At 47.5% G+C, this 14,847-nt stretch overlaps 1 protein-coding gene across 1 annotated transcript in view; it reads right to left on the bottom strand.

The window, feature by feature from the left end:
- The window catches only part of LOC146203541 (lysosomal alpha-mannosidase-like), a 434,812-nt gene that overhangs the window by 27,968 nt on the left and 391,997 nt on the right, over positions 1-14,847 (bottom strand). Inside the window, exons 10-14 of the mRNA XM_084603104.1 lie at positions 12,902-13,105; positions 2,867-2,927; positions 1,930-1,969; positions 1,209-1,278; positions 279-413 (exon numbers count right to left, since the gene is read on the bottom strand). Coding sequence (XP_084459230.1) covers positions 279-413; positions 1,209-1,278; positions 1,930-1,969; positions 2,867-2,927; positions 12,902-13,105 — 510 coding nt within the window. The remainder of the gene's footprint in view (positions 1-278; positions 414-1,208; positions 1,279-1,929; positions 1,970-2,866; positions 2,928-12,901; positions 13,106-14,847) is intronic.

Here is a 14,847-nt window from a genome sequence, read left to right as displayed (position 1 = left end):
CGCTTCTCCCGCCTCCTTGCATTCACTACGGAGTTTTACGTGTTTTCATTAAGTTGAATAGCCTTTATCGTTCGCCAGAACTTTCCCTGCCTAGCTCTTACGTCCGATGATAAAAACGGCGCTCTGTATTAAAAGCGCCGTTCTGAGAGATGCGTTGAAGCTCGTATTTGACTGTAGTACATGTTATACGCTTATTGCGTCTGCTCTACGGTCATTTCCAGCGACAAACACGAGGCCTCCAAGCAAATAAAGCCCGGCCGCCACATCGCACCGCTCACCTCGTCTGCTGTCTCGGTGATTTCGCAGCTGCTGATGTTGAGAAGAGGGCAGAAAGTCAAGCAGATGTCTTGCTGGAAGGCGGTCCCGCCACTGCCGGACAGCAGCAGTCGTCGGTACGCCTGGTTGAACACGTCCTGCACAGGTCCGTCGTCGCCGATAAAACACGTGGTATCGACAGAAGCAGAGGTTCATAAAAGCTGTATACGGTTGTCATCGGAAAACACTGAGCACAGTTTTTATAGTTTTTCCACCGTGGGATGACTGGCTGCTTGCCGCCACAAGAGGCGAATATTAATTCGATTAATTCGATAATCTGACGCCGCATCCCTTAATTCGTTCTCTGTGCGGCAGCTTTCGTCGTCAAGGGGCTATAGCGGCAAGTAATTCATCGCAAACGATTTTAATTCTCGCTCTCACTTGAATCCATGTTTTTATTATGTTATTGCCAAATATTTGAAAGAGCGACATAGTGAGTCGTTTATCAACAAAACAGTAATTAAAAAGCCTCAACTTTTTTTTTTCCCCCCTGCAAGGAATTTCGCACTGCGGCTCAGTCACCTATAGGTCATCGTATTCCGAGTTTGCGTCGTTTTCAAGTGTCGTTCTCGCCCTCGTCTGATTGGCGGAAGCTCCGGAACCGGAAGTCCCGGCAACCGAACTATCACCCAGTTTCGGCGTTTTCACCAATCAAACGACTCGAGGTCAGGATAAAATTACGACAATCCTGAAAACGACGCGAACTCGGAATATGGACCCTGCGCTCCCAACTGAGAAGCTCGCGAACGTTTGGCGTCGTAGCACTGACGGTGAGACACAATCCAGTTATGCGGTTATATTACAGAGGGCGTGCATAAATGGGATGCTGAAAGTGCCTTACATAAGCCAGCGCGCCATGCGTAAGCGAAAATGGAAATGAGCTGCTGACGCACCTCACACTGCCTGATTCCGATGTTAGTCATGAAGACGTAGTCCTCAGCCACATGCTGCTTCTGAGTGCCCCTGCAAAGAAGATGGTCGTTCTCGCAAAGGGCGAACAGAAGGGAACCTGCTGAACAGTAGCAATAACAAGAGTGCCGAGAGGCATGAGAAAAGAACCAGCCTGTCTGCCAGCTGATACGTACGCGTCGGCAAGGACTAGAATTCACTAGATTTTCAAATCTGCGTCACGCTCATACAAATTTCGCAGCTACATGGCAGACGTTACTTTGTTAGTTTGTTTATATGTTAATTTACTCAGTTTCTGCACTTTGCGTAATCAAAATCCATGGCTTTATCACCTTGCAAGCATGTTTATATCTTAGAACCTCGGTAGGATGATGGGAATTCAATCTCGCACTAGAGCACGCAGGCAATTTCATCTGCTGTCTTTGTTTCTGTTTTTTTTTTTCAGAAACTGTGTGGTCAAATGGCGCTTATTCAGTCAATGTAGTAAAAAATAAAGCAACATGTAATCACATGTTCCCACCGTGCGTTTCACGAGTTTAATTTTCTTGAAAAAATCGCTACCGAATCCTTCATATAAATGGCTATAGCGCAATATTTCGAGCTCGACTGCGGCCTGCTTAGTGAAGTGCTTGCAGAATTGAATTGCTAATTTTTTTTTTGGAAGGGGGGAGGGGGGGGGGGTGCAAGAAGAGAGTGCATACTTACGAAATTGCATCATGATGCTGCAACACAGCTACGGCCTTTGCTGCACAGACGCGAGAGCAAGAAAATATCAGCGGTCCAACGTAATTATATCCCAAAGCGTACATTTTGTTTGAGAGAAATAAGATCATAGCTTCGCCTTCTTTCTTTGCATTTTTTAAATATTTTGCGGACATTATGCATGACGTACGTGAATCACTTCCGTAAAACGTTCGTGATACACAGTGAAGTACTTATAAAACAAGCCGGTGGGGCTGTTTCGAATCTCGGAAATAATGTTCTTGTGAGGGCACATCTGGCTGACTGTGCATCTCCAATCTATATTTGAAAGTCGACATACGACACAAATATGTGCTGTACACAGAAAATGCCGTAAATGCTACTTCACTGTTTAGAACGGTGCTCGAGTATTACGATTCTTAAAAATCATAAATTTTAACCTTCGCGTAGTCAGTGTCACAGTAATGTATAAAATGCGTAATTGCATGGCATCTTAGGGCACATTGATGGTAAGTTTTAAGAGTGGTAAATAATTATCTTCCGTTTTTATCAGACGATGCTCTGCGTCGTTTGACTGAACGTCAAGTCTCCAACAGAAGCTACCACGAAGCCATCCCCGCACAGCCCTGGACTGAAAGACATGTTGTCACCAGAAAGATTTATTCGGACATAGTGGCTAGCGCACAAGGAAGACGCACACGGTAGGAGAGGGGACATGACACTAGCGTAAATTTGTCCCGTCCCTCTACCTTTTGCTTGCGTCTTGTGCGCTAGCCACTATGTCCGAATCTCGGAATCAACTAGCCCAACTAAGAGCCTCGGCCAAAGGGGCGCGTGACGTGTGGGTGTGAACAACAGCGCCAAAAATATCAGAGGCGCAACGCGGATTTGTGCTGGCAACGGAAGCTGGGCTCACAAAGAAGGAACAGCCATTGCTCACCGAGAGTGTCCACATCCGCAGAGTCATCAAGTTGCCCGATGACCTTGAGCTGCTTGCACGCCTGTTGAGGTAGAAGAGACAAGACATTTATAGAGCACTGCAGTAATGCTGCTCTCTGGTTTCACTTGGTAAACGCGTTGAAAAGTCAAGATGTAACAGCTGCCGTGCGAGGCATTTTCCGAACAGATGATATACAGGATGGCCTCCGGGCTTTGAAGTGCAATTAAGAGGCAGTAAGAAAAAAAAAGCTTCTAATTATTCCTTGTGTGGGTTGGAACCTCGGACTTTACGTCCGTTTCTGCGTCTAGTAACAAAGAAAAAAAAAGAAGCGCGCAAAACACCCCTAGACACAAGCTGTCTTCCATCGCCTTTTACGCGCTCTCATCTTGCTACTTCATTTTTCTTTATATATATATATATATATATATATATATATATATATATATATATATATATATATATATATATATATATATATATATATATGTACGTAATGACAGATAGTGTGGAAATGCACTGGAGCGGTTAGCCGCTCGGTCATAAACGCATTTTAGGCATCGAACTCTGTATTTAATACTGCCAACGAATTGATAAAGCCGGATACAAATGTAGTACGCGGCGCAGCCAGTAACTTTCCCCCCTCTGCAGATCACTGTATGCATCTATACCATAGCAATGAGCTAAATTGGAGGTCACATTGCGCCATATATTCGGCGGGTGTCCCCGCTATAGGTAACAAAGCTTGTCAAAAAGACAGATCTTCCTAGCCCCAATGAAACCAACTGAGGACTGTTGGTAGCAGTGCGGCCTAGTCTGTAGTATTTTTTATTCTTCAAAGTTAATTAGCAAATACTAATTAGCCAACTTTTTAATTATTGACTTCAGAAGTTAGGGATCAATTTAGAAGTTGCAAACCGAGTTGGTAAACAGCTGACTGTTGTTGTTGTGGCTGTAGGAAGAAGGAAGCCACCTCCACTGCCTCGTGCAGACAGAAGAGAGAAAGTAGAGAAAAGAAAAAGAAGGGAAAGAAAGGCGCGCACCGCAACAGCCGTCGTCCACCACCTAAGCGGTGGCGGGTGCAATGACGGCCTACAACAGATAAAAATTGGCGGCCGGCTAGCCGCCGCTGCAAGCGGCGTTAGGGCATGCACTAAGGCACCATTTACGCTTCTTTATTTGCCGCCCTTAAAAGAAAGATACCTACTACCGCATTCGGCCAGTGCACACGAAGAGAATAATCGAGGAGAGTGCTCCTGACAAAAGTGAGGCTTTTCTTTTTCATACATCCTTGGATGCGGAAGCAGCCCTACTACGACGCTGAAACTTTTGTATTATGCAAAGTATCCTTTAAAGGGCCCCTGTCCAGGGAAGGCCCTTTTAAGCAAAGGAGCCCAGTGTTTCGATCAGGTACCGGAAATAGTCTGTGCAAAATGCTACAGTGACACGCGCGCCGCAAAGCATCGAAAATACAATTCAAAGCTCTCTCATGCTCTCCTTCGGGAAGCCAGCTTCCCCGTTTCCTGCGCTGGCCCGACGGGCCACAGCAATGACGTACGTACCGCGAACGATGTCCATTGGTCCGTCTCGCTGACTGACGGGAGAAGGATGGGTGTCTACCGCTCGCAGCGCGCTTTTCCCTCGCCACGGCCAGACTGAATCCAGCGGCGCGCGCTCCCTCGACCGTTTTTTTTTTTCGCGCTCGCGGAGAGCCACGCCCCACCTCCCGCCAAACGCGGAGGAGGAAGGGAAATTTGTATTCCGGAGGCTAGACGACCTCGGGCAGGAGAGTGAAAAACCTTTGCGAGGGAACGGAAGGAGAGAGGCATGACAGAATCGGGTGATTGCGGTGGCTGTAACTGCGTTATTAGTTACTATTTTCAGAAACATTTTGCGGCCTTGCGTTCTAGGGGCGAAGTCTCACAGTCACCGGGGAAGAAAATATTTTCGACCGGAGGGTGGACAGTGGGCCTTTAAGGCCGTGTTACGACCAAGCATCCGCATTTGCGCGCTCTATTGTTCGCCTGTGGGCATGGATAAGTGCTGTGAATATGTGGTGATGGTCCAATGGCTCTAAGTGAGCCTGTTTCCAGGAATCCTGTTTTGTAAGCCTGTTTTGCTTTGTGGACACTCTGCAAATGCCAAATTGACCCTGCCAAGAGAACGTCTGGAAAAACACAAAGAAACGTCCCCCTGCGGGAAATGCAGGAAGTGCTTTCTTTCTTTTGTTCACCCTTCCAGTCGATAAGCCCTATCGTCCAGTGAGGAATGCCTACTTTCCAAAGGAGACGACAGAGTGACATGTCCGCTGACGTGCAGGACAAGAAAGGAGCATGACGCATACAGCCATTAAGTGATTTCCCAGGAATGCAGGAAAGATTTGCAATTGTCGAAAACGGACAATGCTGGGAGCGGATGCGGCGCCACGTGCACTCGGGTTTCTGAGAAGTAAAACCACTTGTCAGAACCAGCCTGTGGTTTCTTTGCTGAAGAATAGAAATGTACCTCCTCTCCTCGCCGTTCCCAAGCTTTTCCCGCCAACAAGTGATCACGCCCAACGAATGAATGCCGGACCAGTCAGTGCTTCAGACCATCAGTGCAGTGATGTGTTCGATTGGATGCCGATACCTGAGGGGCGTGCCCTGGATTTGGTTGGTCAGCATCTTCAGAGAGGGGCTGGACATAGGGGGTTTTAAGGACGCTGCAGAGCACGAAATGTCGCTCTGGGCCCTGGGTAAACGGCTCATCCAGTCGCTTCTCGCTATGAACTCTTAACGCTTGCCATTTTGCTGATGTACCCTTCTTTTTCGTGTAAATAATCTTGTAAATAAGTTTCTCAAAGTGCCATTAAACCTGCTTGTACATATTTCACCAACTTCGAAGATTCAATCCTACTTCAACCCCGAGTCTCTGCACGCTACCAAGTGAAGGCCGGGTCGACGTAGCTCCAGCGTCACAACAACTGGTGGCAGCGGTGGGGTAAAGCCCCAACACTGGTGACCAGCGGTGGGATCTGAATCTACAAGCCACAACATCTGATGACTGGAGGTGGGATCTGAATCTACAAGCCACAACATCTGATGACTGGAGGTGGGGCTGGATCTACAAGCTACAACATCTGGTGATTCGAGGTGGATCAGAATCTACAAGCCACAACATCTTGTGATCGGAGGTGGCATCTCAAGCAACAAGCAGGAGCAACAATCGGCCAACAAGAAAGCAGCTCGGAACATCGATCGCATGTGTGGGTGAGTGCTTGGCTTTTCTTCTGATGTGGACCAGGTTCTAGAACAGGGTTAGATTTTAGAACTGGTAAAAAAAGTGTTGAAACGCCTTTAGGTTTGGTAGTTTGCACTGTTGTTTTGGAAGTAGCCGACACTCGGAGCGATCATGGACCTACAAAAGCTGCAGAAACCGGAACTGTTGCAATTGTGTGAGGAATTGGGAATTGATACAAGTGGTTTGGCACGAAAACCTTTGATTATAAAGGCAATCACAGATTTGGGAACCGATGATGAGGAGCTCAGTGAAGCATGGAACCTCATCGGTCAAAAAAAGGAGCAGCTCAGACAGCAGAAAGAGCGGGAAAAAGAGGAAAGGGAGCGGGAAAAAGAGGAAAAGGAGCGCGAACGTGAGAGGGAAAGAGAGGAAAAGAAGCTAGACATTGAGCTCCGGAAATTAGAACTAGAGTTGAGCAAGAGGTCGGGCGATTGTCCCCAGCTAGCGGTACCTCTTCTCAACAAGGAGACAGATTTCAAGATGTCAAAGTACATGCAGCCATATGTGATATCAGGGGATATCGGTCTGTATCTGGCTAACTTTGAGCGAACCTGCGAAAAACTGTCCTTCCAGCGAGACACTTGGTCTCAGAGATTATTGACGGTTCTGCCCTGCGAGGCAGCGGAGGTTGTCGCGCGGCTAAGCAAGGAGGACGCGGACAACTACGAGAAGGTCAAAGCTTGCCTTTTGAGAAAGTATAGGCTTAGCGCCGAGGCGTTCAGACAACGTTTTCGGAATGCTACTAAGTCCAGGGACGAGAGTTACCCTGAATTCCTGTACAATTTAAGAGTTAATTTGGGCGAGTGGCTAAAGAGCACTGATTCCTACAGTGATAGGGACGCTGTAGTCGAGCGAATTCTTTTGGAGCAGTTTTATAACTGCCTCCCAGAAAAAGAAAGAAATTGGTTACAGGACCGAGGCGAAATTAAGTCGGCAACTGAAGCTGCCGAACTTATTGAGGAGTATGCTTCGCGCCGACAATTCAGCAACACAGCAGTGGATAGACCCCGCAATCCCAAGTTGAGGGTGAATAACCGTCAGAAAAGGCACTTTGCTAGATTTGCAAACGAAGAAAGGAAGGCTTCTTCAGGCAAACGCCTTAGCAAGGACGGCAGTGAGAAAAGTGGGGAAGTGACCAACGCGCAGAACACAAAGAATAAGCTTGAGGCTAGGAAGCCACACACATGCTTTAGGTGTAATGAGCAGGGTCACATTGCCGTCAACTGCCGGAAAGAAAAGATTGCTTTCTCGTATGTCAGTGACTGCGATGAAAATATGCAGCTTTTAGAACCCTACCTGCATGACCTAGTAGTCAACGGGAAGCCTTGCAAGGTACTGCGCGATTCGGCCGCAACGATGGATGTTGTCCATCCGGCGTATGTGTCGCCTTCCGACTATACAGGACAGTGTGCATGGATCCGCCAGGTAGTGGAGGAACAGAGTGTGTGCTTGCCAATCGCGAACGTGGTCATCGAGGGCCCTTTCGGCGAGTTAACAACCGAGGCTGCCGTTTCAGGAACGCTTCCTAAGTGCTATCCGTATTTGTTTTCCAACAAATCGGACATGCTACTGCGAAAAAGGGGCATCCTTTTCGGAGACAGAGTTGTGCAAGCCTTAACACGTTCAAAGGCGCGAGAACTAGCTACACTGCTCATTCCAGAAAAATCCACAGCGGAGGAAACGGCAGTTAAAACAGTGGTAAATGCGGAAGATAGCAGGTCAGAAAACTTTGAGAGCGAGGCATCTCAGATATGTCAACTTGAAAGTGAGCTTGATGAGACGCGGAATGAGGACGTTCTTGAGAGTAACCTCTTGCCGCCAGTGTCTAGTAATCTCACGAGACTTTTAAGTGGAACCCGAGAGGACTTAGCTATAGAGCAAGCCAATGATCCCAAGATACAGGAGATAAGGGAGCGCCACCGCGCCACTAAGACAGCAAACAATATTTCTTTCGAGATGAGAAAGGGAGTGCTGTATCGCTTATTCAAGGATAAGCGCGGAGTAGAGCGGGACCAGTTAGTCGTTCCCCAAAAGTACCGCGGAGACTTACTGCGACTTTCCCATGGCAGCTCGTGGTCATGTCACCTTGGAATAAAGAAAACAAAGCAGAGGCTGTTGCAAGAATACTATTGGCCTGGATGTTTTAAGGACACGGAAAATTTTGTACGGTCATGCGACACGTGCCAGCGGGTTGGAAAGGCGCAAGATAAGTGGAAAGCTCCGATGGTGTTAGTACCAATCATTACCGAGCCGTTTCACCGGTTAGTAATAGATGTAGTTGGGCCACTTCCTGTGACAGAGTCAGGGTACCGTTATATCCTCACTATGTTATGCCCAGCCACAAAGTTTCCAGAGGCTGTTCCGCTGCGCGAGGTGACGTCCGAGAGTGTAGTGGATTCGCTGCTGTCAGTGTTTGCACGAGTTGGATTCCCTTCCGAGGTCCAAAGTGATCAGGGTAGCGTTTTCACGAGTGTCCTCACCACCTCATTTCTCGAGCGATGCGGCATTAAGGTAGTGCATAGCTCGATCCATCATCCGCAGAGCAACAGCGTAGAAAGATGGCACTCTGTTCTCAAACGAGTCCTGAGGGGACTGTGCTATGAAAACAAGCGCGAATGGGATACCTGCCTGCCTGCAGCGCTTTTCGCTTTGCGGTCAGTGCCGCACGAATCCACTGGATTTAGCCCAGCCGAGTTGGTGCACGGAAGGTCACTGCGCTCACCTTTGCGAATGGTGCGCGAAGCCTGGGAGGGGCGCGGAGAAGACCCAACAGTAGTAGAATTCATTCTGAACCTCTTGAATCGCTTACATAACACTAAGGAACTCGTTGAGGCCAGCATGAAGTCAGCCCAGGCTCGTTCCAAGGTGTACTATGATAAGTCAGCCCGTCAAAGGACGTTTTGTATCGGGGACCAGGTGATGTTGCTGAGAAGTTCAAGGCAGAATAAGCTCGAAGTACAGTGGGAAGGACCGGCTGAAGTCGTTGCAAAGCTTTCTAACACTAACTACGCAGTGAAAATTCCCGGTAGGCGTAAAGAAGTGCGCATTTATCATTGCAATCTTATGAAGCCTTATGTGCAGAGGGAAGCCGTGGTAAATCTAACGTTAAACCTTCCCGAGGAGATGGGGGACAACTTGATTTGCCTCAGCGGAAAAGGAAGCAACGCTCAGGAGCTTCTCAAAAAGACGGAGCAGAGAGGAGAACTAAAGAAATCCCAGCTGTCCGATCTGGGCGAGATAATAACAGAGTTTGAGGCCTGCTTCGTGGACAGGCCAGGCAGAACTGATTTGACTGAGCACGATATTGAGCTGACTTCAGACGTGCCAGTGCGATCAAGGTGCTACCGATTTTCTCCAAGGCAAAGAGAAATTCTGGATATGGAAGTAACTCGCATGCTGGAATTGGGAGTAATAAAACCCTCGGAAAGCGATTATGCTTCGCCTATGATCTTAGTAGAAGCTCCAGGTAAAGACCCTAGGCCTGTGGTAGACTACCGAAAGCTAAATTCTCTCACCAGGGATCAAGTGTATCCTATTCCGAATATTGAGGAGAGAGTAGAACAGGTCAGTAGAGCGGCATATGTGACTACGCTGGACCTTACTCGAGGATACTGGCAAGTACCGCTCACTGAACGCGCCAGCAGATACGCGGCTTTCGTCACTCCGACGGGCAGCTACCAGCCAACAATGATGAGTTTCGGGCTCAAAAATGCTCCATTTTGTTTTTCCCGACTCATGGATAGGGTTTTAAAGGGGTGTGAAACATTCGCGGTGCCTTATTTAGACGACATTGCGGTTTTTTCCGACTCATGGGCGGACCATATGGTACATCTAAGAGCTGTACTGAGCCTTTTGCGTCAAGCTGGACTAACCGTAAAGGCCGAGAAATGTTGCCTGGCAAGGGCGACCGTGGACTACTTGGGTCACAATGTAGGTCAAGGTTTCAGGAAACCCAGCGAGATTAAGATTTCTGCGGTAGCAGACTACCCGCGGCCGAGCACGAAGACGGAAATTCGGGCATTCTTAGGTCTGACGGGATACTACAATCACTACATCCCTAACTATTCAGCTTTGGCTAGCCCTCTGACCGACGCTCTCCGCAAGACAGAGCCGACAAATGTAGTCTGGGACGAACAAAAGGAAGCCTCCTTCGTAAACCTGAAGGCTGTGCTGATTAGCCGTCCGGTATTGCGAGCTCCAGACTATGACCGAGAATTAACGGTCCAGTGTGATGCAAGTGATCGAGGGCTAGGTGCTGTTCTCTGCCAGAGAGATGACGACGGTAATGAGCACCCAGTGCTCTACCTGAGCAGAAAACTGAGTTCTAGAGAGAGGGCTTATTGCGCGTCAGAGAAAGAGTGCGCTTGCATTGTATGGGCCATTCAAAAATTGCAGTGCTATCTTGGAGGGGCCAAATTCACCGTAGAGACGGACCATTGTCCCCTGGCTTGGCTGCAAACTGCGACATCGAAGAACAGTCGCCTTCTTAGGTGGAGCTTGATTTTACTGCAGTACAATTTTGAAATAAGATACAAAAAGGGGAAGTTAAATGGGAATGCGGACGCGCTTAGCCGCTCTTTCTAAGCGGTCCGAGATGTTCCTCACCATGTATCCAAATTGATAATCAGGTTTTTTTTTTTTTTTTTCGTGCGCTTGTATATGTGTGGCTATGTAAAGCAGCACGTTTGGTTTTCTAGGAATACGTGGGTCCCGAACGTCTTGAGAGTGGGCTTTTCTCGAACAACAATGGCAGTTTTCTTTTGACCTGGTCTCTTCAGACGGGAGCCGAGTGCTTGCTTCGACATGTGGTTGAGTTTCAGACAGCTCGAGCAATTTGGCCTACAACAATCAAGACAACGCGACAAGCAACAGCGAGCTTCAAGCGTTCACGTGCAGGCCATTAAGTCGTCTCTTCATGCAGCAGCTGGGACTGCTGCCCTCCGAGACTCTTCTGGCGGGGGAGGAGGCTGTTACGACCAAGCATCCGCATTTGCGCGCTCTATTGTTCGCCTGTGGGCATGGATAAGTGCTGTGAATATGTGGTGATGGTCCAATGGCTCTAAGTGAGCCTGTTTCCAGGAATCCTGTTTTGTAAGCCTGTTTTGCTTTGTGGACACTCTGCAAATGCCAAATTGACCCTGCCAAGAGAACGTCTGGAAAAACACAAAGAAACGTCCCCCTGCGGGAAATGCAGGAAGTGCTTTCTTTCTTTTGTTCACCCTTCCAGTCGATAAGCCCTATCGTCCAGTGAGGAATGCCTACTTTCCAAAGGAGACGACAGAGTGACATGTCCGCTGACGTGCAGGACAAGAAAGGAGCATGACGCATACAGCCATTAAGTGATTTCCCAGGAATGCAGGAAAGATTTGCAATTGTCGAAAACGGACAATGCTGGGAGCGGATGCGGCGCCACGTGCACTCGGGTTTCTGAGAAGTAAAACCACTTGTCAGAACCAGCCTGTGGTTTCTTTGCTGAAGAATAGAAATGTACCTCCTCTCCTCGCCGTTCCCAAGCTTTTCCCGCCAACAAGTGATCACGCCCAACGAATGAATGCCGGACCAGTCAGTGCTTCAGACCATCAGTGCAGTGATGTGTTCGATTGGATGCCGATACCTGAGGGGCGTGCCCTGGATTTGGTTGGTCAGCATCTTCAGAGAGGGGCTGGACATAGGGGGTTTTAAGGACGCTGCAGAGCACGAAATGTCGCTCTGGGCCCTGGGTAAACGGCTCATCCAGTCGCTTCTCGCTATGAACTCTTAACGCTTGCCATTTTGCTGATGTACCCTTCTTTTTCGTGTAAATAATCTTGTAAATAAGTTTCTCAAAGTGCCATTAAACCTGCTTGTACATATTTCACCAACTTCGAAGATTCAATCCTACTTCAACCCCGAGTCTCTGCACGCTACCAAGTGAAGGCCGGGTCGACGTAGCCCCAGCGTCACAACAGCCGGTAAAAAACTAATACCTCGCGGAAATTGCAGCTGAATGCAAAAATTTCAGTCATCCGTTTTACAAGACAATCTCCAACTTCTGGAACGACGCACTATTCCTGAAGCCCATAAATAAAGAGTTATTAATTAGCTTTTACAAATAACTGACTTTGCCCCGTTGTGGTGGTGCAGTGGTTTGGACGTTCGACTGCTGTGAGCAAAGATGCGGGACCGAATCCCTGCTGCGGCGGCCGCTTCTCGATGGAGGCGAAAATCAAGGCACCCGTGCGCTGTACGATGTCAGTGAACGGTAAAGAACACCAAGGGGTCGAAATTTCCAGAGCCCTCCACTACGGCGCCTCTCATGGCCTGAGTCGCTTTGAAAGGTTAAACCCTATAAACCATACACCAAATAACTGACTTTGGAGAACAAGAAGAAATACTGTAGATTAAAAGCGACTATCAACAGCACTCAGTTGATTTTGCTAGGGTACTTCGGGGTTTTCAAGAGCTTGGTTACATTACATCCGGGACCACGGTTGTATTCTGCCCAACCATAATTTCGGCAGTGGCGTCTCCAGAGTAGTTTCAGGCCAACTGCTAGGTGATGGCTGCACGTGACTCGATCGAAGGACTAGAAGCCAAGACGAGGTTGCACCCCTTGTTTAGAGGGTTTCCCCAAGAAGTTCCCTAGCGACTGAGCTGGCATGGATGCTAACGAGCAATTACGTCTTGATTGGCTATTTAACTACATATGCGCTACCCAGATCAACCCTTCCCTCAACTTGTAGACGTGGCAGAGAAGCGACTCCGTGCGTGTATACGTACCTGGAGAAAGCCGTTGGCCTGGCGCGCGAAGTACTTGAAGTTAGGCCGACTGGTGTAGTAGCCGGTCCAGTAGGCGTGATCCTGGTCGGCGTACGGGAAGAAGTCGTCCGAGAACTCCGGCCACCGCACGCCGCTCTCGTGGAGCGCTTTCAGGTAGCAGGCGGGGGTCGAGTAGAAGGCGTGCACGCGGCTGCCGTTCGCTTGCTGCGTACGTACGGCAAGCAGACAGGTAGCGCTTCCTCAGGGCTCAGCGAAAATACTTCTCCTCAAGGGAAGGTTAACATCACATAGCCATGTGATGTTAACATTCCTTTAATCTACGAGAAGAAAGAGAGGGGGTCGTTATAACGGTAGGCCAGGCAAGCTACTTGCACATATCTTCCAGCCATCTTGCGCACCACAGTCACTGTTTTGTTCTGCAATTAATTAATTAATTAATTAGTAATTAAGATATTTTTGTACATTACTATATTGATTTCTGACGATAAATGTGATTTGCAAAGTTGGAGAGCACTTTTAGAAACCACACTTACATTTACTTGCGATAAAGAAAGCTTCACGTTTATCTTTTTTCCGAGCTTGAAAGATACAAAAATCATCACGCGACTAAAGCGCGAATGCACTACCGCGTGAATATTACTATAATCACGTGATAGTTGCGCTAGTCGCGCTAGAGCACCGCAATCGTGACGCGCGAATGCGCTAGTCCCGTGATAGCTTTTGTATTTCTTTGGAGCCCGGAAAAAAGCTAAATGTTAGGATTTTTAACCCAAATAAATGGAATTGGGGTTTCTGAAGGTGCACTGCAACTTTGCAAATCACATTTATTGCCTAAAGTCAATAATTATTCATTGAAGAAAATTATCTGAATTACTAATTAATTATTTGCGAAGAAAAAATGAAAAAACCTGTGGTGCACTAGACGACTGGCAGATCCGTGCAACTGGTTTCCCTGGCCTACCTCAAACGTTTTATTTTTCAACCCTTGGCTAAAGTTAGCTGAAACATCTGACCTTTCCAGCTGAGACAAGCTGGAAAGGTTTCAATCAGGGTAGCTAATCACCCTTGATCTGACCTTGCTGACTGGAGCACAAAAACAGGCAGTTCGCTCAAACCACCTTTTATAGACGGTTTCTTACGAAGTTGGACACCCTCAGCACGCCACAATCTTCCCACCTCTGCGCAATCATGCAAAAAAAAAAATAAAAATACTAAAACGGATGTAAAAAATTAGGGCACAGGTAATTAGATTACATGTTGAGAATAGCACTGAATTGCTTCCCCTCCTCCGTCATTATCACTACTGGCCACAGCTGAGCCTGCGCAGCCGCCAAAACTCCATATTCAGTTATATTTTTATTCTTTATTTGTTCTCAAAACCAGTACACACACAGTTGGCCGGACCCATAGCATTTACGGCTAGTGATGGGTCCAAATGTTAAATAAGCACATTCATATTGTCAGACCGTATATCATGACAGAACACAGTCGCAGCACACTAATGTGCAAAAATGTTGGAAGGCTGAACCACAAATCACAACAAAGTCAGTTGTGAAGAAAAAAACTAAATTAACGCATACAAACTACTTCATTCCTACATTTCCATGCAAATCAGGTAGTCTTTTAAAGATGCCGAAAAGTTATTTTATTCTTTCACTACATTTGGGACTTCATTCCACACGTGGGCTGCGTTATATTTTAGGGGTCTCTGGCCGTACGTACAAGGTGGTAAATTAAATTGATAGTTGCACCTCTTGTTTGTTTCGTTGGTAATCTAAATAAAATAAGGCTCAGGGGGTTGTTAGATCTTATTATAGCGTTTACTATTTCAGCTATCTTCAGTTTATATACCATTGATAGCGGTAGGATGCGACGCTGCAGAAAAAGTGGCCTACTGGGGTATGTATACTGTTTGAATAAGTTATACGAATAGCTCGTTTTTGAAG

This window comes from Amblyomma maculatum, chromosome 1, assembly GCF_055883805.1.
Source record: "Amblyomma maculatum isolate TAMU_Amacu chromosome 1, ASM5588380v1, whole genome shotgun sequence".
Taxonomy (NCBI): Eukaryota; Metazoa; Arthropoda; class Arachnida; order Ixodida; family Ixodidae; genus Amblyomma; species Amblyomma maculatum.
Note: the sequence above shows the minus strand (reverse complement) of the source record. Positions and strands in the feature narration are given on the sequence as shown.